The 24,974-nt window shown below is 37.7% G+C and overlaps 1 protein-coding gene across 10 annotated transcripts in view; it reads right to left on the reverse strand.

The window, feature by feature from the left end:
* TBC1D5 (TBC1 domain family member 5) overlaps window positions 1-24,974 on the reverse strand; it is a 252,557-nt gene that overhangs the window by 128,143 nt on the left and 99,440 nt on the right. For all 10 annotated transcript variants that reach the window (XM_079947228.1, XM_079947229.1, XM_079947230.1 and 7 more), the window contains one exon: window positions 3,039-3,105. In XM_079947228.1, coding sequence (XP_079803354.1) covers window positions 3,039-3,105 — 67 coding nt within the window. The remainder of the gene's footprint in view (window positions 1-3,038; window positions 3,106-24,974) is intronic.

Raw genomic sequence — 24,974 nt, forward strand, 5'->3', positions numbered from 1 at the left:
GGAAAGCTGTTAAATAAAAGAAGTTAAAAATGCTCACCTTCAATTTTATTTCATAGGTCACTGTTATATCATCTAATAAGATAATTAAAAACATGCAAGCAGCTGGTACTGCGGCTAAACAGATTAATGTAATAGTCTGTAGTCATATGTGCTGGCAAGAGGTTCAACACTTTGGCGAGGAGAAGGTCAGCTGCCCTTGGGAAGGAGAGAAAGACAGTATTTCTACTTTCTAGTGGCACTGTATTGCCAACATTAAGGATGGAGCCCACAGTTTGCTGACTAAGAGAATTACCATTCTCAGGAAGCATCAAGGGCAAAAATTGTCATTAAAAGGGATAGTTCATTTCCTCAAATTATTAACTGTGCTTTGTATTTAGAGGTTCTAGCAATCACACACCCATAGCAAATGTAATACTTTCAATTACAAGTATTAGCAATCCGCCTCTTCCACCAGCAGTTTGCCAACTTTCAATATATTCCTGAGAGGGTCTTCTTCAGGTCCCCCTGCCTTCAGAGGGTACTGTCTGTGCATGAAGACCCACAAGATGCATTTTTCAGTGTTGGCTTCCAACAAGAACTTGGTTGACTTGACAGAGTTTGATGTATTTCTACTCATAGGCAAAGACCTTTTTTATTCCCCCTGGCCATTTAGCTGTTATGTGTGGTTTTCTTTTTCTTTTCTTTTTTAATACAGGTGTTCCTGCTTTGCTTTTGTTTTGTTAAAAACCCTGTACAGGGTTGCAAGTTCCTAAGTTCCACTGAAATCAATGAGATTTACATATACATAAATGACTGTAGCTATTGCTTCTTCCTAGTTTGACTTTATTATATATCAATTTGAAAAGAAACATTTTCAATATATTTTCCATCATTGCTGTGGTGACACTGTTATGGATTACTGGTCAATTCCTTTTTTCTAAGCCATTACATTTTCCCACAACTATATTTTAGTTTAACATTCACACATTTTTGCTCATGAAGTTCTTGTCTGTTCTTTGCAATGTAATTTAGAACTTAGAGCCAAACAATTTGCAGCTAGCCTCATTATATGTTTGGAGCTACTTCTTACTGAGAATAAAATATTCATTTCACACCTTAAATACTGTAATGCTACTTAATAGCAGTGTCGGGTCTGCCAACTATTAAAAGCCAAGGCTTTCTTCTTTTTCTTTAATATACCATATGACCTAGCTCTATCATTTTCGCTTTCTAATTGTACCAATAAATTAATACTGTGCTGCAATAATGGCCGGCTCTGATTTATGATAAAAATGGTTTAGTATTATTTTAGCAAAGTCGTTCTTTATCACTTACTTTCAAAGCACAATTATTATTCAGCGATACTGCAACCAATAAGCCTTGGGGCTATGACACCTGACTATGTGGCAATCAGCAGAATTTAGAGGGGGGGGCGCTAAGTCTCTATTTTCTGATTATCCAGAAAGTTGGACCCAATTTGACATTAATTATACATATCAAGTGCTATGAGACCTACTGTTAAATCAACAAAATTCAATGTGTGCTGTTGTATCCTGTCACTCATCTGTCTATCAAATAACTACTACATCTCTATTTAAGAGTTCTACGGTCACTTATATTTTGGAGTCTCTACTTCTTGACAAAAGGGTAATCTACGCTTGAAGATAGCAAGACCCTAACTCTTGTTTTCTCCTTTGGAAGCTAATACAGAACATATTTTTAAAAAAAAAATCAGAGAAGTCAAGGAAGCTATTCAGTTTGTGAATTCCTGTTCTCACAGAAACATTGTTCTTGTAAAAGACAAAACTTTTCTCAGAGGTCAACTAACATATGCTACAAATCTGTTGGATGTGCAACAGATGCTCAGTGTTCATGGATTCTTCTAGTGTTTCTGTCCAGATACTTCAAAACACTTATTCAATATTGCATTCATCACTAAAATGTTATGAAGGCTGCATAACCAGGCAACACCCTTTGATGTTACTCATACCAAGACCCCAATCTCAAGTGTTACATGTCACCTTCAAGTAAAACCAGGGCTTATGATACTCCAGCAGAAGGCCTTCAGCCACTACAAACAATTGTAATTCTTTCTGAAAACACCAAACTTCAGCATGGTCAACAGTCAATGAGTAACCCATGGCTTTATTGGGCTGCAGTTCAGGTTCATATGATAGTCAGAGCTGGCATCAGGACCTGTCATTCTTGACAGGTCCTCTGTACCTTGGCAAGGTACTGACAATCCAATCAGCACCAAACAGTTAGATCTACCTACAATGCTCCTGATCCAGCACTGCTTTAATTGTGGGAAATTAAATTACTTCCTAGACCAGGCATGGCCAAACTTGGCCCTCCAGATGTTATCATCCCTACAACACCCACCATCCCTAGCTAACAGGACCAGTGGTCAGGGATGATGGGAATTGTAGTCCCAAAACATCTGAAGGGCCAAGTTTGGTCATGCCTATCCTAGACTCTGCAACCCAGCGGTATTTGGAGTGGTGATACTGTAGCCAGGAAAGCCTGCATGTGCCATTGACAGGATAGGGGACCTGTTAGAGGACACTATGCTCTCAAACTTGGAGCCAGCCATGATCACAGGTCTAAAAATTATTTGTATTGAGTTAATATGGAATTTTAAAAAGTCTAAGTAAACTAAGTAGCTCTAGGCAGACAAGTACAAATAAGAGCTGATCCTAATTTCTGTGACTAGCCATGAAAGAAGAACAATTTGCCAGGAAATGCTGATAATTCCAGAGTGAGGATTCTAGGAAAGACAAAAAGACTTTAACCCAAAAATGGAGTGGTAGAGAGAGAGAGAGCTTCCTTCAAATGAAAATACCACACACCATGAAATCTGTTCCAATCACTGGTGTGACTTCAGCATACAGTATTTCCTGAAATGTCCTCCAGTCTCTGGAGTCACACCAGAGACTGGCACAGGGCTTTTCGCAAAAGTAAGTTAAAGGAAGAAATTCAAATTAAATGCTGACAAAAATAATATGTTGTTGAACTGGAATTTTAGTTCTCAAAAGCCAGAAGGCATGAGAAACTCTCACCTATATGAAAGAAATGTTCCATCAGAATCCGAAGTATGATGCAGTCTTCCATTCTCATTTGACATATCTAGGAAGATAAACGGAGGTTTTTAGCAGGTTAAAGGAGAGTGGCATGGATGTACAGAAGTACCAGCTCTTTGCACAGTAAGATTGGACCACTAGGAGTTGAATCAACCCTGATGCAATCTGTCCCTCAAAATGTATGGATTAAGTTCATCAATGTGAAGGAAAAAAATACAGAGGAGACGCACTTGTTGAGCCCCAACTATGAAGGGTCAAGCAGCTGGTTTATACATGCACGGACATCACTTAATAACTAGGCAAGAAGTGATAATCAAAGAAACAAAATTTTGACACAAATTCAGCTATAAGACACCAAGACATGTGTGTGTGAACCATTCATAAATTTCTTAGGCATCCAAGGAAAGGCATGATTTAGCGCAATTTATGTAAAATCCAAGATATAAAATTAGACCCCAAAGTGTGGTTGTGGTGCCATGCAGTACAATCCCATATCGACACGATATCTATCATACCACTTTAAACAGCTATGGCTTCCCATGAAGAATTCTGGGAAAGTTAGTTTGCTAAGGGTGCTGGAAGAACCCTATTCTACTTATGGAGCTACAATTTCCAGAGTTCCATGGGAAGAGGGGCTGATTCTTAAACCATGCTGCAAACTGTAGCTCTGGGAGAGAAATAGGGGTCTCCTAACCATTCTCAGCCTCCCCCAACCATTCCCCCAAGAACCCGGAACTGTAGTTTAATAAAACTACAGTTCCAAGGGTTCTTGGGGGAAGCCATGACAGAAGGAGCCCGGGTCTACCCAGAAATAAGCCCCACTGAGTGAAATGGGACTTATTCCTATAGGTTCACACTCTATTTCCCAATAAACTGAGTTTTATATTCTTGATCAACTCTCTATCCAATAAGCACAGTTGTACCTTGGTTTTCGAACAGCTTAGTGCTCAAACATTTTGGCTCCCGAATGCTGCAAACCCCGAAGTGACTGTTCCGGTTTGCAAACTATTTTTGGAAGCCAAACGTCTGATGGGGCTTCCGATTGGCTGCAGGAGCTTCCTGCAGCCAATCGGAAGCCACGCTTTGGTTTTGGAAGTCGAACGGACTTCCGGAATGGATTCTGTTCGACTTCCAAGGTACGACCGTATCTAATTACTTATCTTCTGCCAAAAATACAAGGGCTTCTTGATGCAGGCATGAGCAGTGAAATTTTGTGGGCACAAGATATAAAGGTACTGCCTCCATGAATAGGGAGTAGAGTAGTCACTATTATATGTTTCTGGTCTGCCAACACCAATACCTTGTTATGAGATTGCCATGCATGTTATTCTGAATGCCAATTAATGTATTGTGGCATACAATTCTAGCCATGGGATACAGAATCACATGCAGAAATGTGCAATGTTACATATGTTAAAATTGAAGTGATTTCCGCAGTCATAGTTGCAGTTGCTTAGAAGTGCTGCAATCATGTCAATTACCATATGGTGAAAGTGTGTAGCGCGCACACACTTATCCACATACTTTGGTGCTTAAATATGGGATCATGCAGAGAAAGAAATGATATTCATTTATTTAAGCTAAGATTAGATTTGACCACTCTTTCGGCTAAGACTAGATATGACCGCACTTTGTAACCCTATACGGTGGCTGTCTGACAATATGGAAAATATGAGAAAAGGGATTTTGCTTTGAATGACAAAATGTTTTGTAGCTCAAATTTCTATCTTCCCAGCCTATAAATAAAACGATGCATTACTGCTAAGAAACTAGAACTGCATTAAATCATGTTTTCATGGTTAATGCTTGGTAATAATCACCCCCGGTTTCTGCTCTAAAGACTAAATCATATGCATATATATATTTAAAAGTGCATAGTTTGTGATCTCTGAGAAGAAAAAAGTAATAGAGAAGAATTTGCTTACATTATGAAGTTACAAATTGCAGTAGCATATTTTTAAAATACCACATACTTTTATTTTAGCATATTTAAAGCTTAATAATTTAATGATTTATTCAGCTTTAATTTATACCTTCAAAACACTCTGAGATGCCACTGGAGATCATAACAGTGGTCCTGGTTAAGTCAAATAATAATTAGAGCTTTCACTTTAAAGATGAGATTATTTTTTAATTATTGAGTGAAGTACTTGAGGTACCATACTTATATAATTACACTACTCATTAAATGGTTATTGAAAGCTGAAATGTAATTTTAATGACAGCTACCTATTTTTCTTTGCACACTTTGTAGATGACAGATCAGTCAAGAATACTGGTTTGCTCAAAATTTCTTGCAGCTGCAGTAGAGCTTTCAGGTGTAGAACAATTAGGCTGTGCTTATTTTAAAACTTTTTTTAAAAAAAATGCTCTCTCAATTAAGCGGTATTTTTATAAAGTGCAGAAATAGTGAGGAAAATAAATTGCCATCAAAGATGGTAAAGAAGATTCTGGTAAGTGGATATTTTTTCCCTCTCTGTAGCAACGGTAAACATAATATTCAAATGTGGTTGCTAATATGTACTGCTTTTGAATCATGGCCTTTGGAAGAAAATTGCTGAGGTCACAAGGTAGGGTATAAATTCAATTAACAACAACTTGGAGGCCAGAATACACATATTATTAGAATATAGCACATTTACTCATTAAAAAAAAAATCAGCAATAATGATAACAGATATTTCCCTCAAAATATATCACCCACCAAAAAATAAAAAATAAAAAATAGGATACTGGTGCTAAATATAAAAGGCTTCAAAATACAACACTATTCCATATACTGTAATATGCCCCATGATTTTTACCTCTTTATATAATACTACTAACATAGTAGTAAGGAGACCCTTTATGTAACAGAGTTTGATTTTTTTAAAAAGACTTATCTAAGATAAATAATGTCACTGTTTACAGAATGCTTTTCCACCATTTCAAAGATAAGAATACAATGCAAAATTAATGTTTCTTTTTCATTGTAAAAAGCAATCAGAGAAGTAAATTTATTTCATTAACAATATTAAAGAAAATATTTCTGGGTTTGCTGTATGGGAAAAAGGCATTTAAGTTTAGAGAAGGGAGCAACTGCTTTGTTCCTCCAATCCCCCTGTTGAAATTAATTATAGCAAATGTTTATGAAAACATCTGTTCCATTAAATTCTTAATTTTAGTACGGACAATTTCAGGTTCTTCCTGTTTTGAAGCAGTACAGAAACAATTTCAGGGTATACAGAAAACAGACAATTTTTACTCCTGAAGCTCATGTATATGAAATCTGCAGAATTTGAGCATCTCTTTAAAAGAAACCCCACACAAAACAGAGTGAGTCTTTTTCAAAGGCTACAACAAATGAAAATATCGCCATTTGATGTACGCAGTAAGATAGAAACTAAAGCTTGATTTAGTTAAAAAAATGTAACTTTTGCTAAATTATGCAAGCGACAAAGTACATATTTGAAAGATCTGCGTCAAACATACTTTGATAAATTTGATGGCTATCCGGTTGTTAAAGAAAATAATACACTTGATATTGCTTGTACATGACAACAGAGGGTGCTAGAGAGTTTAAGATCAATAAGATCCTGTGCCATAAGCGCTCCTTTTGGACTTTTTACATAACACCCTTGCAACTACAGTGTTAAATTCAATTTACACCAACTAAGCTTTTAAAATGATTAAATGGAGCAAGCTCGAAGCAGTGTACAGAAACTGAATATAATGCCTTCAGCTAAAGAATTAAGTGCACTGCACTTCTGATATTTATAAAATAATTATTAGGCTGCAAAAAATTGAAGTACATTACACTCCAAGGGAGTTGCTGAAGTTTCCCAAAGTGAAAATGCAAAATATATTTCAGAATTTTAAAAGGGAAAAAAATCATTTAAGTGATTACTGTAGTGTAATCTGTAAAGACAACGGTTTGCTGCTGTTGGAAGTTTAAATCTTATCTTATTTGCTAATGGAAAAAACACAAGCTATTAATAATCAGGACCCTATGACATCATGCAAAGGTTGTAATTCTACATGAAAACAAACACAGATATAATCAAGTACTAAAGTTTAAGGCAGGTTTTCAGTAACATAGCATTAAATTCATATAAGACAGCACTGTATTTGAATACTGCAAAGTTTGAAAGCTACAAGAGAGGCAACTGTAGTGGGATATATATATGGGCACTCAAGAATTAACTTCCAAAGTTCAGAGGTTTCATGCTCATTACAAATCCAAAATCACTCTTCAGTGCATGTCTGGCAGTCCTAGCTACAGATGCCCGTTTCTCTTCCAGTTCAAATCTACTGGGCAGCGGCAGCAGAAAAGAATGGCTTGGAGGCCTCCGCAATGAAAAGAGGAAGAACTTTCAGTGGGATTGAGTTCTTATTAAGGACCCTCAGAAACTTCATTTCCTAGGGATCTGAGGCCTGAGGTTCTGATGCAGCATTCTAGGGTGTAATAAAAACTCTGGCTCCAGTCATCCTTATTGCCTCCTTAAATTTGAGGGGTTTGTGAAGGGGGTTGCAAGTCTTCGAGGTCCACAGAGGGGTATGGCTGGTTTAGGTCGTGCTGCAAATGAAAACATTAGGAGTATGGCTGGAGATGAACTTGGTTATTTTGTGGGGCAAATAATTCAGTTTAACTAAGTTCATTCTGCATGAAGATTTGGAGGGGGGAGCTGCCCATCAATGTGTACTATGGATAATTTTTTGATTGGAGGGGAACACTTCCTTCTCAAAAGCTAACACAAAACTACTCTTTGAGCCACCCAAAAGCCCAAACAGCAATATAGGTATTTTACAGTTTAAAACAGTGCTGAAGTGAAATGCTGTGTGTGGGAGGCGGTGAGGCTGCCTGTAACAAAAAGCGGGTGAAAATATTTGCACCTTCATGCTTTAGTGCAGCAACACTTGCTTCTCAATCTATAGACGCCTTGTCATAGTGGTTGGTTCCTGCAATAGTTTTTTTGGGGGGTGGGAATCAAAACGAACAAACGTACAACAAACTTTAAAAACAGAACACATGGCTGAAGTTCACTTCTTGAAATAGTCTGCTTTTCATAACAAAAAGGTAGAAGTTCAGCTTCTAGCTTACTCTGTGAATAAAAATTAGTCTTGACTAACTCAGTTAAGACAGTTAATATCTTCATTTGCACAATTTTAAGTAAAATATGTTTTCATCAAGCACTATTGCAGCACACACTGTGAAGCTGAAAAACCTGGATCATTATGGTAATTGTGTCAAGCAAGAAGACAATGGCTGCAATTCTATACACACTTACCTGGAAGTAAGCCTAAGTGAATTCAATGGTGCTTACTTCTATTGTAGACATACCTAGGGTCACACTGTAAGCATGTGAACTAGTAGCTACCATTGTAAACAACAAAAAAATATTCTTTGTAAGGAGCTGTTATTAGTGCAGTACAAATTAGAGTAAACAAGGGTGAATGGCAGTTTGTGAAAATTTTCCTTTGAAAAATACATAAAATCGGAGGTGATCGATAACCAACAAATAGTGAAGTGTTTACATAGGAGCTGGGGTCCGATCTGAAAACAATCAACAACTTTTCTGGCACAGTACTAATGTGTAATATTATTGTAATAAAAATAAAATCAAAATTAAATATAAAATAAATGCTCAAAGTGTACAAATGCCACTACTCCTCTGACTATTATCATGTCCCCCTTCCCAAAGGATTTTTTTTTTTTAATCAATTTTGGTAGAAAGAGTAAAAGATGCCAGAGGGCCACCTATCCAGCTGGATATGCTACACAGATTGTCAGTGCCTGCTGGGGAATAAAGGGGCTTGGAGTCTGGTCCATAGTTCCCTAGAAGGAACAAACACATTGAGTGTTACTTGCCACCATATGGGCAGACTACCACAGCCCACCAATCTTCATTGGAGCTCTTTAGTACTCCAAGTTGAGGTATTTTTGTTCCTGGAGATGGGGTCAAGGCCTCAAGGTAGCAGCTGTTCAAGAGCCAGGTGTTCAAGCAAAATGGAGGCAGCAGACCTGCATGAGGTGTGCTGTTCTCACCTCACTTATACTTGCAACCATTTGAGCAGGAGTGTCCTTATAACCTGAGCACTGCTGCCTTCAGTTCTCACCCAATCTTTAATTTTATTGAATTCATGAAAATGAAAATAAACGGTATACAGATATGAATAATTCCCTTGTTAAAATTGCCAAATGAATTTTGACAGTATGCATTCATACTGCAGCTTAATTCATACTGCAGCATTCTTCAGCAGTTTAATTGATCTTGAATGTCAACTTCAGACCACACAGTCAGGCTTTTCTATATCATAAATTCAAATTTGTAATATCAAATTTAAAAAATCATCTCTTTTTAACAGGTTCTGTTTTAACACACTACAGATAAAGACTCTCAGCATACATTAGTATGTACGGTATATATTAAACATGCCTTTACCCAAGATCTCTTCAGTCTTGTAAAAAAATAAAATTAAATCACGTCATTTAGCTGCTTATACAACAGACCCTCTGCTTGACAAGGTCTTCTTCCCTGCCATAGGTTCACATGACTGTATTCAATTCAATTTCAGCTTAGAAATCTAGAACAGTTCTAGCTAACCCAAGTCAGAGGCTCTTGGAACTAATTCATGTAATGCTAAACCATAGTTTAGTTTAAATCCTTAAGTCTTTATTCCTTTGGTGCAGTACCTCCCATTCCATACTCTTATAAAGAATTAATGACAAACTGTTTTGGGCTCAGTTTGAAACAGGCATTGCCAAATCAAGCTATTGTCCATTGATCCTACCCTGCCACTAAGTAGAGGTAGCAATAGGGAAGGAAGGGAAGGATGGAGGCTGTGAAGGGAAAAACTCAGTATGACCAGACGCAAATCTAAAGCACTTTGAGCTCACCTAATACTGGGATGACACTTACTGAACTCCCCCACTTCCAAATTGGCTGCCAATGCTATACAAACTACCTGACTAGCCCCTTCCTTCTGAAAAATTATTCCATTATCTTATTTTACCTTCACAACTTGGCTACTTTAAAATGTGGAATGTATTTCTTTAAAAATACAAAACTTGCTAATGCCAAAAGAACACAGGTACTCATAAAAGCAAATGAAATAAAATAAACAATAACATATTAAGCAAACAATAGCAATACAGAACATACAATAAAAAGCAGATAAGGTAGAATACCATTTGAAATTATCAGAATTAATTATGTTTCGATAACTTTGTTATTATCATAGATATGATTTGAATTTTAGATGTAATATTCTTAACAATATTTACATATTGAGTGAAGTTTTGAATTTTATTCTAACAATATGATATTGTAAAACTTACACATTAGTGTTCTATTATCAATTTTGGGGAAATATTTTACCCTAACTTCTAGGCAACTGTTGTTTTCTTTTAAATCAATTCTTCTGCCAAATCCGCATACTGTTTTTTAAACGCGGAGGGTTTTAAATAGTCATTTATAGACATTGAAAGGGCAGCTTTTGCAAGGGAAACTCAAAATAAAATTGGGTGCGCATGCAGACGGTAGCCTGTGCCCCTCTGGATCTCAGCCTAAATCTGCAGCAGCTGAAGCTAGAAGAATTGTTAAGTGGGAAAGCAAAATTGACATATAGATGTGCAAAATGACAGCTTGTTTGGCGGGAGGAAAAATCTAACACAGAGAAGATGCTGAGACTTCACACGGCTAAAGGAGAAAACATACTACAAGGGCAGAGTGACACAACTTTCTACAAACATTCAATAAGGCGTATTCTAACATACTTACCCAAAATCTATAATTATTTCTGGATTGATAATTTGCTATTTTAGCAGAAATATCCTTTTGTTGTTGTTCTAATAGCTTCCTATGCATTCTTTTTTTCAGAATACAAGACTAACAAGGCAGCCTAATGCATGATAACCTAGAACCACCACTCTTCCGTGGGTTAGATGCAGGCTAACCGTCAGTGGTACCTTGGTTTAAGAACAGCTTAGTTTATGAACAACTTGGATTAAGAACACTGCAAACCCGGAAGTAGGTGTTTTGGTTTGCGAACTTTGCCTTGGAATAAGAACATGTATTGCTTCCTGTTGAGTGTGTTCCATTTGTAAATTGAGTCCTCCGCTGCTATGGGAAAGCACGCCTTGGTTTAATAATGCTTTGGTTTAAGAACAGACTTCCGGAACAGATTAAGTTTGTAAACCAAGGTACCACTGTACAATCTTATACATGCCTACTCAAAACTAAGACAAATTTAGTCAAATGGGGCTTAATCCCAGTATGTGTGTGGAAATTCTGGGAAATATCTTAAATTAGAACTGTAAAACAAGTATGGAGAGAGTGTAGTTTTCTCAGTTTATTCCAACAGCAAAATTTGATCAGAGAATTGTGAATTTTAGATTCAGTGCACTAAGCCCTCCTCATTGCAGACATGCATAATTACAAGTGGAATTTTCAGGCAGTATCTACCTGAAATCTGGCTTCCAATATATTAATCAGAAAAGAAAGCAAAATACAAGGTATTGAAAACTTCTTCTAGAAATATATATCGTTATCTTTGTGTCCCGCTGTACTCCAGCTGTGTTAAACAGTCCCCTGCTTTATGACGTGAACCCATTTCAACTGGACTTTCAGAGTGGCTTGGATCCGAATATAATCAGCATACAGATGACACGGTGCTCTAAATCTCCTTAAGACCGCCCCCCAACGGCTTCATATAAACGTTGAATAGCACTAGAGGCAAAATAGCACCCTGCAGCACACAGCGTTCCAACTACAAAGATGCTGAGGCATGCTGCTCTCTGAAATGGACCTCCTAAGCAGGAGCACCACCACAATAAAACAGTGCCCACCCACTCCAACTGATGGAAGAGACGCAGAAGGGTGCCATGGTTTATGCTATCAAAAGCCACGAAGAGATGAATCAAGAGCCATAGGGGCATACTCCCCTTTTCCTTCTCCAGAAACCAGACCCTAGTAACCTCTAGGTGAGATTACTCTAACTTGCTATTTAAAAAGCCTCACAGGGCCTGCTGCTTGCTTCTTTTATTCAGGAACATCTGAAGATGAACATACAAAATGCCTTTAAAGTAGGGTTAAATGATAATATTTATTAATTTGTTAGGTTAAAAAAATTAACATATTTTTATAGGCTAAAATAGTACCCCCAGTTAATGGGGCAGCAGGTTAATTTTCAAAATTATTTTTAATATAATGCTTACCAAAATTATAGATGGTGAGGAACATCTTTCAAAAGAAGCTTTCCCTCATTCAATTATACATTGTGTAATGTTAAAACAAAGTTTGTTGTTTTCTTTAAAATTACTATTTTTCATGTGCAAATTTAATCAGTTAACAGATTAACTGACTAAAACTCATATAATTAATCAACTAAGATTTATTTAATTAAGTGGCAGCTCTACTTTTTAATTTTGTTGATTTTTTCCCCTTGCTGTATGTTAATATTTTAATTTACAATATTAATAAATGTGGTTGCCTTAAACTTTAAAGCTATTATTTGTTATTTTTAATAAGTTACCTTAAGAACTAAATTCAGTTCAAAGACTGCTAAGAAAATTAATAAATAAACTTTGGCTCTGTCAAATTAATTAGGTTAGAATCAATCCTAGTGTTTGGTCTGCTGTAGACAATGTGTGCATGATAGAAATGATATGCTCATCATCAAACCTACACAAATGTTGCCCAACCTAATGAATCATCTGAGTAAGCAAGACAGTTAAACATTTCAGAAATTCATCTGGGACTCGAACTGATCTGCCATTCTGATAATTGGTGGTTAGCTAGGAAGGAAACATGAGATGTGTGTATTACTGCATAGTTTGTAACTCTAACATAAAGTGTTTTTGTACACATTTATTCTGATTCAGCAGTTCCCTGCCACAAAGCTGTGTCACTCCCAAGGTCTTCCCCATTAACTGCAAGAAACAGGAGGGGGGGTACAAAACTGCCTGTCATTTAAATTAATCAGGATACCAACTCACGCTGAAAATCTGTTTGCTCACCTACAAAGATTCCCTTGTCCTCACTGCTCCATCGTTCAATATATAGCTCTCAACAATATAATGATCTGTCAATTTCACTTCTCTCTGTTTCTCTTTTTCCCCAATCTTAAATTAAATTCTCCACATTTTGCAGCTATATGTGATTTTTTTTAAAAAAAAATCCTTATGAAAATTCATCAGCATTTTAGTGTGATTTTCCTCAAACAAGCACTTTATATGCAATTTTGACCAATGTACACATTTTGCTAACTATTTTCACTAGTATTACTTTCGTGTAACAACAACAACAACTTTATTATTTATATGTTGCCCATTTGACTTATTTCCAGACCTCTGGTAGTGGCATGAGACCAGACCAAACTGGAAGCAGTTCCTATGTCAAAGAGATATGCTTGGATCTTATAGTAACAGGAGATTTGAATGGGGGAAACAGTTCAGTGACAGAGCATCTACTTTACACGCAGAAAGTCCCAGATCCAATCCTCAGCATCTTCAGGTAGAGACCCCTGTTTGAAATCAGGAAAGCCATTGCCAGTCAGTATAAACAATATTGAGCTAGTTGGATCAGTGTTCTGCTTCAGTATAATCACATCTAAACAGAAGTGAGTGGGGATAGTATGCTATATTCCCGCCACACCTTTAAAGGCAAATGATGTCAGCTGGGCCTTAAAGATGAAAGGAGAATAAATCATAGAGAGCAGGAAGAGGGACATCAGTATATTTTATCAGGAATAAAGAGATTCTAGCCAGCATGGACATTTGCATTGAGAATAGGAAAGAACTTCCTAACTAAAGGAACAGTAGCACAAAAACTGTTAGGGAGATTTTCACATTTCCTTTCCTGCAGCAGATGTTGGCCAGATACCTGTCAGGTAGGTTTTAGGCCACTAAGCCTCTTAGGCTTGCTGATCAGAAGGTTGGCAGTTCGAATCCATGCGATGGGGTGAGCTCCCATTGCTCTGTCCCAGCTTCTGCCAACCTAGCAGTTCGAAAGCACACCAGTGCGAGTAGGTAAATAGATACCACAGCAGTGGGAAGGTAAACGGCGTTGATGTGCGCTCTGGCACTCATCACAGTGTTCTGTTGCGCCAGAAGTGGTTTAGTCATGCTGGCCACATGACCTGGAAAGCTGTCTGTGGACAAACACCAGTCGCCCTAGCCAGAAAAGCGAGATGAGTGTCGCACCCCAGTCGCCTTTGACTGACTTAACTGTCCAGGGGTCTTTTGTTGTTGTTGTTTAGTCGTTTAGTCATGTCCGACTCTTCGTGGCCCCATGGACCAGAGCACGCCAGGCACTCCTGTCTTCCACTGCCTCCTGAAGGTTGGTCAAACTCATTCTGGTAGCTTCGAGAACACTATCCAATCATCTCGTCCTCTTCTCCTTGTGCCCTCAATCTTTCCCAACATCAGGGTCTTTTCCAGGGAGTCTTCTCTTCTCATGAGGTGGCCAAAGTACTGGAGCCTCAGCTTCACGATCTGTCCTTCCAGTGAGCACTCAGGGCTAATTTCCTTCAGAATGGATAGGTTTGATCTTCTTGCAGTCCATGGGACTCTCAAGAGTCTCCTCCAGCACCATAATTCAAAAGCATCACTACCTGGAGCAGGAACTGGCAAGCCACTCCAATATCCCTGCCAAGAAAACTCCATGGACAAAGACAAGAGGGGTCTTTTACCTTTAAGATGTTTCTGAGCAATGAGACTTACAACATGTTCCACTGGATCTTTTCCATTATAATGATTTGGTGATGAGATCTATGTATGGAAGTGGTGTAGAGAAGATTTCCGTCACTAAGAAAGTAATTTAGCAATGTGGCCAGTAAAATCTAATAGTGCTAAACGAGGCAACCTTGGAAATTCAGGATAAGCATATATTTTTTGCTGTTCCAAGACACAGCCAGAAACAGAACAAGAGTATGATGAAACCAACATATTACTTCTTGCGTAAAGGGCTTAAATATAAACCAGCTATAAATAGAGTGTTCATACTGCAATACCATGCATGAGCCCTGAGAGAATTTCAATATTTACTTACAAAGGTCTGCCTCAGGATCTCTAGCTATATTTTACATGGTACCTATGCATCAGTACAGTGATCATTTTGCAGAGACAAAATCAATTTCCTAACAGAAATATTTATCCTAATGATAGAATGTCTATATGCCACCCAGCTATACTTTACACAGAACTGAGCTCCCTCAGGCATTCTTCCGTGCCAATGCTAATTTTTTATCTGTTAGAAAGTTCCCTTAAGCTTCTTTTAACATCTAGTGGACATGGCTTCATAAAATTTAATGCTGTTCATTAACCCCAAACACTTAACTTTGCACAGTAATGTCAGGCATCTGACTTTTCAGTGCATGAAAAATCCAACTGGGAATTGTTTGAGAGATATAAATTACAAATTATCTATTTAGCATAAAATAAGGCAAAAGAATCAATTGGTAAATCAAGATTATTTTAGGGGTGGGGAAACAAGAATTCTGACATTCAGTCTAATTACAGTTACAATCAAATCCCCTACTCTACCTAGATGGTCCATGTAGTACATGCCATTTAAATCTTTTAATGTTCTTAAAATACATTGAGTTCTGATACTTTTCTGAAGAATTAGAAATATTGCAATTTGATAAACCGTTTATTAAAAAGATGTTTTGTAAGGGTCAATAAGGAAGTTTGTTTTAGTGCAAATCAGTTCTCTTGGTGGTATTGTGCAAGACATGTTAGGCATTCTGAAGACAAAAAGCTATTAAATTTTGATGTTTTACTCTAGCATGGGCTGACCTCTGGTAGCACTCCCTCTTTAGTTAAAACAAGTGGAGATGTAAGATCATACGTGGAAAGAAAGCATTCAACATTTCCCCCAGCTGCCAATAATCTTAATTTAATCTTGAAGCTGCTGGAATTGTTGTTGTTGTTGTTGTTGTTGCCTATCCCTTACCTCTCAAAGCTGTGAAAATAGCTTAAAAATGCTTCAAAACACCACAGAAAGCTAGTTTTTACTAAGTCAGATCATTGATCTAGCTAGCTCAGTATTGTCTATTCTGATTGGCAGCTACATTCTAGGGTTGAAACAGCTTTTCCTAGCCATATCTGAAATTGTTGGGTATTGAACCTGGAATATTCTGCATACAAAGCATGTGAAGTGCCACTGAGCTACACAAACTTCCTTTTAACCAGATCTTAATCACTGCTGTTTTATTTATTTAAAGTATTTATAGTGTGCTGTTCATTACAAAAAAAAAAGAAAAGAAAAGCATCCTAGGGCGGGTTAAAACATAATCAAGCAAAAAATGAAATAAAACAAAACAAACAGTAAAAAAATTATCAGGGCAAATTAGCAATTTGTGTACTATCTACTTATAAAGATGGACAGATGCTGCTATATTCTTGTCGCAAAAGCGTTTCAGAAAACTGTTACAGAACACTGTCACCTGAAGAATTTAATACTACCCTATACCTCACCAATTAAAAAGTTTTGGGGAAAGCCTTAACAACTCATACACATTAAGATAAAACTATGTGATCATAAGGGCAAAATTTGTTTACACATCATTTTAACACAAAATCCTAGAATTGAATGGGACCGCGAGGGTCATCTAGCCCAATCTTTTGCCCAACATGGGGCTGGAACCCACAACCCTGAGATTAAGAGTCTCAAGCTCTACCAACTGAGCTACGATTCAGGGCTATGTAAAAACAATCTTCCTACAAAGATGGCTCTACACTTGTGTTCCAGGAGGAGGCCATCTTCCCTACAGACAGTTCAATTCATCTTACAAGTGACAGTCACACACGCACACAGATGTGAAGTAAAGATTTACAAAGTTATTGAAACTTTTTAACAAGTAAAGTGCATCTTTACTTAGCTACACCAGAATGAGGAATAAAGGGGTTTACATATGTTCCAATTCTAAACCTATCAATCAAACCCATGTTATTCCTTTGGGAGCTTATTTACATGCATATTTATCAGCCTCACATGCTAATTCCCTGCTGTTTTATGCCTGCGAGGCATGTTTATGAGTCATAATTGTTGATCTCATTTGATGTATTTCACTGAAGTAAGACATTATTCAGTTATGTGGCCTAATGTCAATGAATTACGATGACCTGATCTTCCAAATGCAACTTGCTCTTTAATTTTTATTAGAGCATAACTTATGCAGATGAAAAAAATACATTAAAATGGAAGATCAGATGAACCTGCAGTTGTGTTAGTTCACCAGCCTGTCCTGATGCAATTCTTCCTTCAGTCTCTGTCCAAATGGACAGGCTGTCACCCTTAAAACCTCCCTTTGGAATAATGCTAATTTTTATTTATTTATTTATTTAATCTGATGTAAATGTGTGTGTGAGAGAGAACACACACATACCTTAACTCTAATGTTTTCTGAAGACTTCATTTTGCACGAAGCATATTTTTAGAACCTCCCCCATGAGTTTTGAACATCTGATGTTAGCAGCAGTGGCACAGTACCTTTTCTCTTTTTCTGCGTCATACTCAACAAAAATGCTGTTCCAGGCAATTGTCTGGGAGCCAAGCATGGGTTCTTAAATTACTTTAGCTGCGCAGGAGTTGCTACAATCCTTCTTCTTGCAATGCACGGGTAATATAAAAGCCCCAAACCATGTGAGATGACAGCCTTAACAGAGCTCTTCTGTATGCTGACACCAAAACAATTTCTGAAATGCTGATACTGGAGAGGGGAGAAGTCACTGGTGGGCTTTTCCCCGTGCGTGGTCCAGGACTTTTCACATTATTTCCATCAGTGCACAAGAACAGTCATGCAGTGGCTCCTTTGCCACTGGACGTAAGTATGAACTATGGTCTAGGGTTCTGGTTTCTTTTTACAATCAAGTGGTGTATAAATTTTATGAAATAAATAATAATAAAAATAAATAGTCCACAATTCAGTATTGAGAGGCAATAGAATCTGAAAATGCTAAGAGTGAAGTGTAGAGCTAGTTTAGGCTTCAGGTCGTCCTGCACAAACAGAATACCTAGCACATGCTGGTATGTTAGTTTTCTACTTTGAAATGATTCCTTTTTAAAATTTAGGGGGAAATATTTGGGGGGGGGGAGAATGCTGTTTGCAGTCCATCCTGCCACTTCATTCTCACTTTATTCTGCTGCATATGTGGTCCTGGTCTAAGTTGCACAGAATAAGGTGGCCAAATTCTGATTCATGCTACTTTAGACAGAAAATGGGAATTCACATTTCTGAATAGTTCCTCACATAAAATTCTCCTTCCACACAGAAAACTATCACATCTTAGTTTAAAACAGTCCAGGAGCTTTTTACCTGCATTCTAGAATATAAGTACCAACTGCAATGTGAAGTAATTGACAATTTTACAACCTCATTCTGCAGAACTCTTAACTCTGCTTCTGCCCTGTGAATGTGGTGGTCCTGCAATTTACCAAAAGTAATGTCTAAAAGTTGCTATTGGTGATAAATTAGGTGCCCAGTGTCACCTGAAACACTTACAATGTACACTCTGAAAATAGTTATAAATATACCTGCAAAGACAACATATCTATTTATGTATTGTACGTAATGTGTATGGAAACATAACCCTGAAACTAATTTTACCCAACTTTCCACTACAGTGAAATTTTACTTCAGCATTTTCCATTATCAACAGATGTTTATAACGGGGCTGCTTACTGACATCCTGTACTGAAACAGAAGGTCACTGTACCCCCATGTGCTAAGCTAGAAATTTGGCATTGAAAGCAGAGGGGCAAGATGACAGTTGAGGGGGCAGGGAGGTTGTGGAATGATGACAGACTGCCCCAAGTGGGGAGGTGGAGAAGTAAAAGTCTGCACATTACGAATCAGTAATTGTGGATTTAAATAAAAGAAAGTGCATGCGAACATACTTTGCATAATCAAGTTACATCTCAAAATGATTTACTGGAATGGGCCACGATCCAGAGATACCTATGCCCAAAGCCCCATTCAACAGATGGCTAGCGTTTTCAGCTTTGACTACACCAATCACCCGCTGGAAGCAGGCCTAGTCCCACCATCTTTCCACCTTTCCAAATAGGTGATCAGCACCATCTGTTCACTACTGACCACAAGTCTTTGATCCAGCAACAAGAATGGTGTGTGCAGCCACACACACACCCCACCATGCCCAATTGGCATGATGGAGTGCTACCTATATATTTTTATTAGCAATGTTTATAAAATAAAGTGAAGTTGTAATTAATACACCACCTATGCAGAATATATTATACATCAATCTAGCAATAAGGGGGAAAGGGCAAAGAAAAAGTAAATGCAAAGTTTTGGAATTACCGTAATTAAAACATTACCAGTTCTGCGTAATTCAGTGCACTGGAATACTGAGATATAAGGAAGAATATGGTTTGTGTGTATACAATCTGTAAACTCCAAAGGAAGTTAAACTTTTCTCTATTTTTACTAATACTGCTTTTTTCTTATTATTTAATTGTTGTTTTAAACTGAATGATTATGGAAAAAGATGTGTTTGCCACTTCATTTCTTTTATAAAGGTCTTATAGTTATTTCTGTTTACTTTTTAATTCAAAAATTTAAGAGGTTTGTTAAGAAGGGGGAGGAATCATAAATCTGTCCATTAGTAGGCATTTCTACCTTGCGCTCAGATGAATGCTCATCAAATTTGATTTGCTGACTGGTGGCCAGAACAGATGTTATTTTAATGGAAGAGAGAAGAAAATTAAGTGTGTTGAGCCACTGAGCCACTTCTGAATTTCTATGGCTCAGTTTGTAGTCCTTCTAAGTTGGAAAATATTAGCATGTTCTTTTCACAATGATCTATTAAGTCCACACATAAGACTGTATGAATGACATTTTATTTTTCTTTTATTTAGTATATGGCATATGGTATTGAAAACTGAATGGCAGTGTACTTAGAGTCTAACTATATGCAATCGTGTTTTATAATAGAAGTTACTGTCAAACAAATATTAAAATGGGGAGCAGAGAGCATCTTCTGTGCAGAGAAGAACAGGCATAAGGGGACTGCTGAACCCATCTACAGTTTACCTCTCCCTTGGCTGCACCCTGAGACTGGATGCTAGTCCTCCTGGGAGAAATTCAGTTCTGATGTGCTTATTTTTGTGGGGGTTCAGGCATAGCAAGCACTCTGGCCTCACACATTTGGACCCTCCTGCATTTTCTAAACTTAAAAATGGTCTCCACTCTGCCATACACTTGTTTGGCATGAACATATTCTAACATGTGGAACTGTGTTGCCATCATATCTCATTAGACTTTTGAGCTTCTAATTTCCCCATAAAATAGGTGGCACCACCCAGTCCAGCACTTCTGAATTGTACACAGTGATTCATGGGAGCAGGGTCTTGCTGATACATTTCAACACAGAAGATTCTGCTCATGGCATGAAGTCACTCATATGAACTGGACAGTAGCTACCCCTACAGACATTCATGTGCAGACTGTAGCCCCAGAGAACTTTAGACTGGGTCTATCATCTTTCTCCTGCCAAAACCAAACCAGGGACTTCAACAACATAGAACATTTCAAAGAGTAGAGCTCTTTATAGAGAAATACAGAACTGCAGTCAAAATTCAAACAACAAACTTTGCTGTAAACAAGAATTTGATCTACTGGTTTTTATCTTGTGATGCTTCATTCTGTATTTTGTTAGTGTGTGTATGTGGAGAGAGAGAGAGAGTATAATTGTAAGCTCACCTTGGAAGTGTGAATAAATTCTTAGATTAATAAGCATGAATGATAAAACTATGAAAGATTTAATATTGTAAGAACAACTGCTAAAGACCAATGTTTGGGTGACCAAATGGTTCTCATCTTTCCTTTCCAACTGTTGTTTGTCCTTGTGCATGTTAAGGGAGTCTTAAAAGTTCCACAAATCGTAACAGGGGAAAAAATACTATTATACCATTATGTTGCTAGCCATATATTTCACACACAGAGAGAGATTTACTTTTCTCTTTCTAATTTTAATTGTATAGATTTCTAGATGGAAGAAGCAAAACCATCATGAAGTAGAATGGGAACAGTAATTAAGTAAACTTAAGTAATCCAACCTTTCATCCCCTGGCCTTTTCTTACATGAAATGCAACTGTTAGAAATTTTTCCATTTCCCAATTAATTGTACAGAAATTTCTTTATAGCCATTAGCTCAGATAACAAACTAGCCCAAGAGGTCTGCTCTGGGAGTCACTGAAAAACATAATGATGTGCAGGCAAGTGACAGTTCTATTATGACTTAACAGAGGAGTCCTCACCCTTTTGTGGGTACCACAAAATGCTCATGTCACAAAAGAAAACTGGCACTGCTCAGACAATCTACAGCTGTCCCAATGCAGAAAAGAAAGCACTCTTCCCCCAAAAAGCAACTCCCACCCGCCAAAAAACAAAAATACCAACCTCCTACCTTTTTTTAAAAAAAGTTAAAAATTGGGGTGGGTAGGGAAATCTTGGAAGGCGCCAACAGGGGTGTCTGAAAAGATCCTGTTTGGGAACCCAGTCTTAACATAGTAGGTTTATTGGTTTCCTTGATAACGCAGTGCCTCTGTTATATACAGTAAGCTTCTTGGGATAGGACTTTAGTTAGTTTGCTTTGATGGTTAATTTTTATAGTATTCTGTTGTAGCTACATAAAACAACAACTTCTATTGCAGTGCCTAATGATAAATAAGTATCAGCGGTATAAGCCTATGGGATGCTATATCTGTGTCAGCCTGCTTGTGGAACTGACCTCCACAAGCAGAACAGGGTTTCCTTTCTATTGCAGCCCCCACCCTCAAAATCTGCACAGGAGGTTGGGTTTGTGAGAACCTCTAAAATAGTTTGGAGGGCACTAGAAGCATCAGTGACAGAGGGATAAGGAAAAGCCCTATCATGTGCCCTTGTACAACAATGGCTATTGCCCACCGTTTCCATTTTAATACTTTATTATCACCTTGCTTGGAAAAAACAAAAGCAGAGAATGCTTTACATTGGGGTATTTTACACTAAAACTGTACCCAATTATTTTGCTTTTTTTGTACCCAATTATTTGCAACCTGTCAATTTGCCTGCCAACCTAGCAGTTCGAAAGCACCTCCGGGTGCAAGTAGATAAATAGGGACCGCTTACCAGCGGGAAGGTAAACAGCGTTTCCGTGTGCGGCTCTGGCTCTGGCCAGAGCAGCGATGTCACGCTGGCCACGTGACCCGGAAGTGTCTCCGGACAGCGCTGGCCCCCGGCCTCTTAAGTGAGATGGGCGCACAACCCCAGAGTCTGTAAAGACTGGCCCGTACGGGCAGGGGTACCTTTACCTTTACCTATTTGCAACCTGGAGAATATGCGGGGCCTGTGAGCAAGTCCTGTTTGCTAGCCTGAAAGTTTCAACTCAAGAACCTGGTACAAAACATTTATAACAAACTGCAGTGATAAACATCTGTCCAGGCCTCACCCTGCTGCAATTTGTTCTTCAAGACTGAAACAACAGCTTATTAAATACATTTGATGACCATTTCACATGAGGGTTCTGTACTACAAACAGAAAAGCAGATGCACGTGTGCTACATGAATTGCTCAGGGTAAAAACCAAAACCCTTTTTGAATCTGAAGATTTGATTGCAACATTGGCATGGGAATCTGCTGCTCAAAAGAAACACACACACTTCATAAATCCCACTGGACAAACTAGTGTCTAAGAATGAACTGTGTACTGGGAAATTCCCACATCAAATCTCATAACATATATAAGGGACTTATTGGGACTTTAGGCACCTTCCCTGCCCTCTGCACAATATACAAAAATAAAAATAAGGTAGTTATCAATAAAGTGTTATATAAATACAAAATATGGCAAGTAGTCAACATTGTTCTTTCCCAACCTTAACTTTTTAAAAGCTCCAGTTCAATGCTTCCCAGCAGAGCATACTGCTTTATTTAATAAAACTCTTACTGTTTTTGACTTAATCATTCACAGCTCAAAAACTATGTTGGCATGCAAACTTAATTTTTCACATTTACACATCACTTTGAACCATAGTTAAAATAAACTTAAAGTTAGTGCACAACCTGCTTGTGAAATCGTGGTTGCTTTTCTTCCCTGCTCCCTATTCCTATCACTGTGCTGGAAAACAAGCCTTGGTCTGGCTTAGTGTTACATCTGAATCTGGGCTTCTGATTTGTTTCTCCACAAACCAGGAAGAGTAAGCCAAGAACAAACATTGGTTACTAGTGGTTTCTTTGGAGAGAAATAAACCACAACCCTAGGCCTTGGACATGATGCTAAGCTGGACAAGTTTATCTCCTGGCAGTGTGGAAGGAGCAGGGAGGGAGTAAAGCGACCATAATTACAGCAGTGTGTATAAGCATGCTGCCCATTCTCATTAAACCAAAGTTTATTTAAACTATGGTTCAAAGTGGTGTGTGAACCAAGCTAATGTAACATATCTGAAGAGCAACTAATTTTTTTTTGCAAAAATTTTCAGTATGAAAATACATTTTATGAAAATACAGTTTCATCATTTCCATGGTGCACAAGAGGAATGCAGAAGGACATTTTAAACAAATATTGGCACACCTGATAAAATTAGTCATGTTTGAAAATGCATTGCTTTAAATGCCCATTTTACTGCTTTTAGTAGAAACTTTGCAATTGTTCTGAATGGGTTTGTGATTTTGCCTCATACAGAATGATGGGAAAGAAGACAATCAGTAATTACTTTCATAGCATTATATCACAGGGTGTCCCTGGTCAACAACTTCGGCTGATGCTCCCCCGAAAAAAGCTCAACAACTTAGATGGGTAGATCACTGCCAGTTTTTTTTATAGTGGGAGCAGATCGCAGTCTCTTGGAAGTTGGACGTGCCTGCATTATATGAATTAAATGCTGTAGATAATTATTATTTTTAAAAAGGAAATCAAGGCAACTCACAATGTATTTGTTCTACATTTCATATACATGTTGTAAAAGAGCAAAACAAAAATGCTGGAGATTCTTTATTAATGTATTCCAGACTAAACAGCTGAATTGTTGTCACTTAAAAAGAACTCTTATGAATGGAGAGCCACATTCAACTATTTAAACAAAGTAACCAAGATTCAACTTTTGACTCCAGAATTTTAAACAATTCTAGGTCCACACCATGTTATCCCTTTACCCTTAAGTTTGCCAACATCAGGTAATTGGCTTTTGTTAAACATGGGTATTTCTTTTTAGGGAGATGAAAGATTCTATTAGAACAGTACTAACCCAAGTAGAGGTGAAAACTATTCAGTGTGGCTATTTCACTTCATTACCAGCTATGTTGTTTAAATTGATACAAATGGTCTCCTTCTGTTTCTGACTGTCGGCTTGTCTGATTAGTCCAACTAATTGTTCGGGCTCGGGAAGATCTCCTATATCTAAATAGAAGATGTGCAGTTTGTAACCTGCTTAATTCGCCTTATGTCCTGCATGGCCCTCAGTATGGTGTTCATTAAAGTATCAGCTGTTTTGTTTGTAGAAATGGCAGTATAAGCACAGGCATATTTTTCTTTGTTAAAAAGGCCAGATTGTCCATAAATAATACACACTGTGTTGAAAAAGGCAAAAAAAAAAATCATCAGGTACATATGAAGGTATTTTTAAATGTCCCCAAGTAACACCTCCTCCTACAGCTATACTGAAGACAATGACAGCAATTATATTATATGTCTTAGATGACAGAGGTTTAGGACAGAATGAAGCCAACTGGTCCAAATGTTGACATTTGTACTGCAACTTAACATTTAAATGACAAATCTAGAAAGCCAGAGTGTACACACACATTAGGCTTTCTGCTTAGTTCCCCACCCCTCTCCAAACTGGCTGCTGTACTGAAGTGGATTAGCAATTCAGCACTACGTTATTAATGGGTAAACAAAGAAGAAATATATGTTTTCTCAGTATTTCTCTC

The sequence above is a fragment of the Podarcis cretensis genome (assembly GCF_951804945.1).
Source record: "Podarcis cretensis genome assembly, chromosome: 12".
NCBI lineage: Eukaryota > Metazoa > Chordata > Lepidosauria > Squamata > Lacertidae > Podarcis > Podarcis cretensis.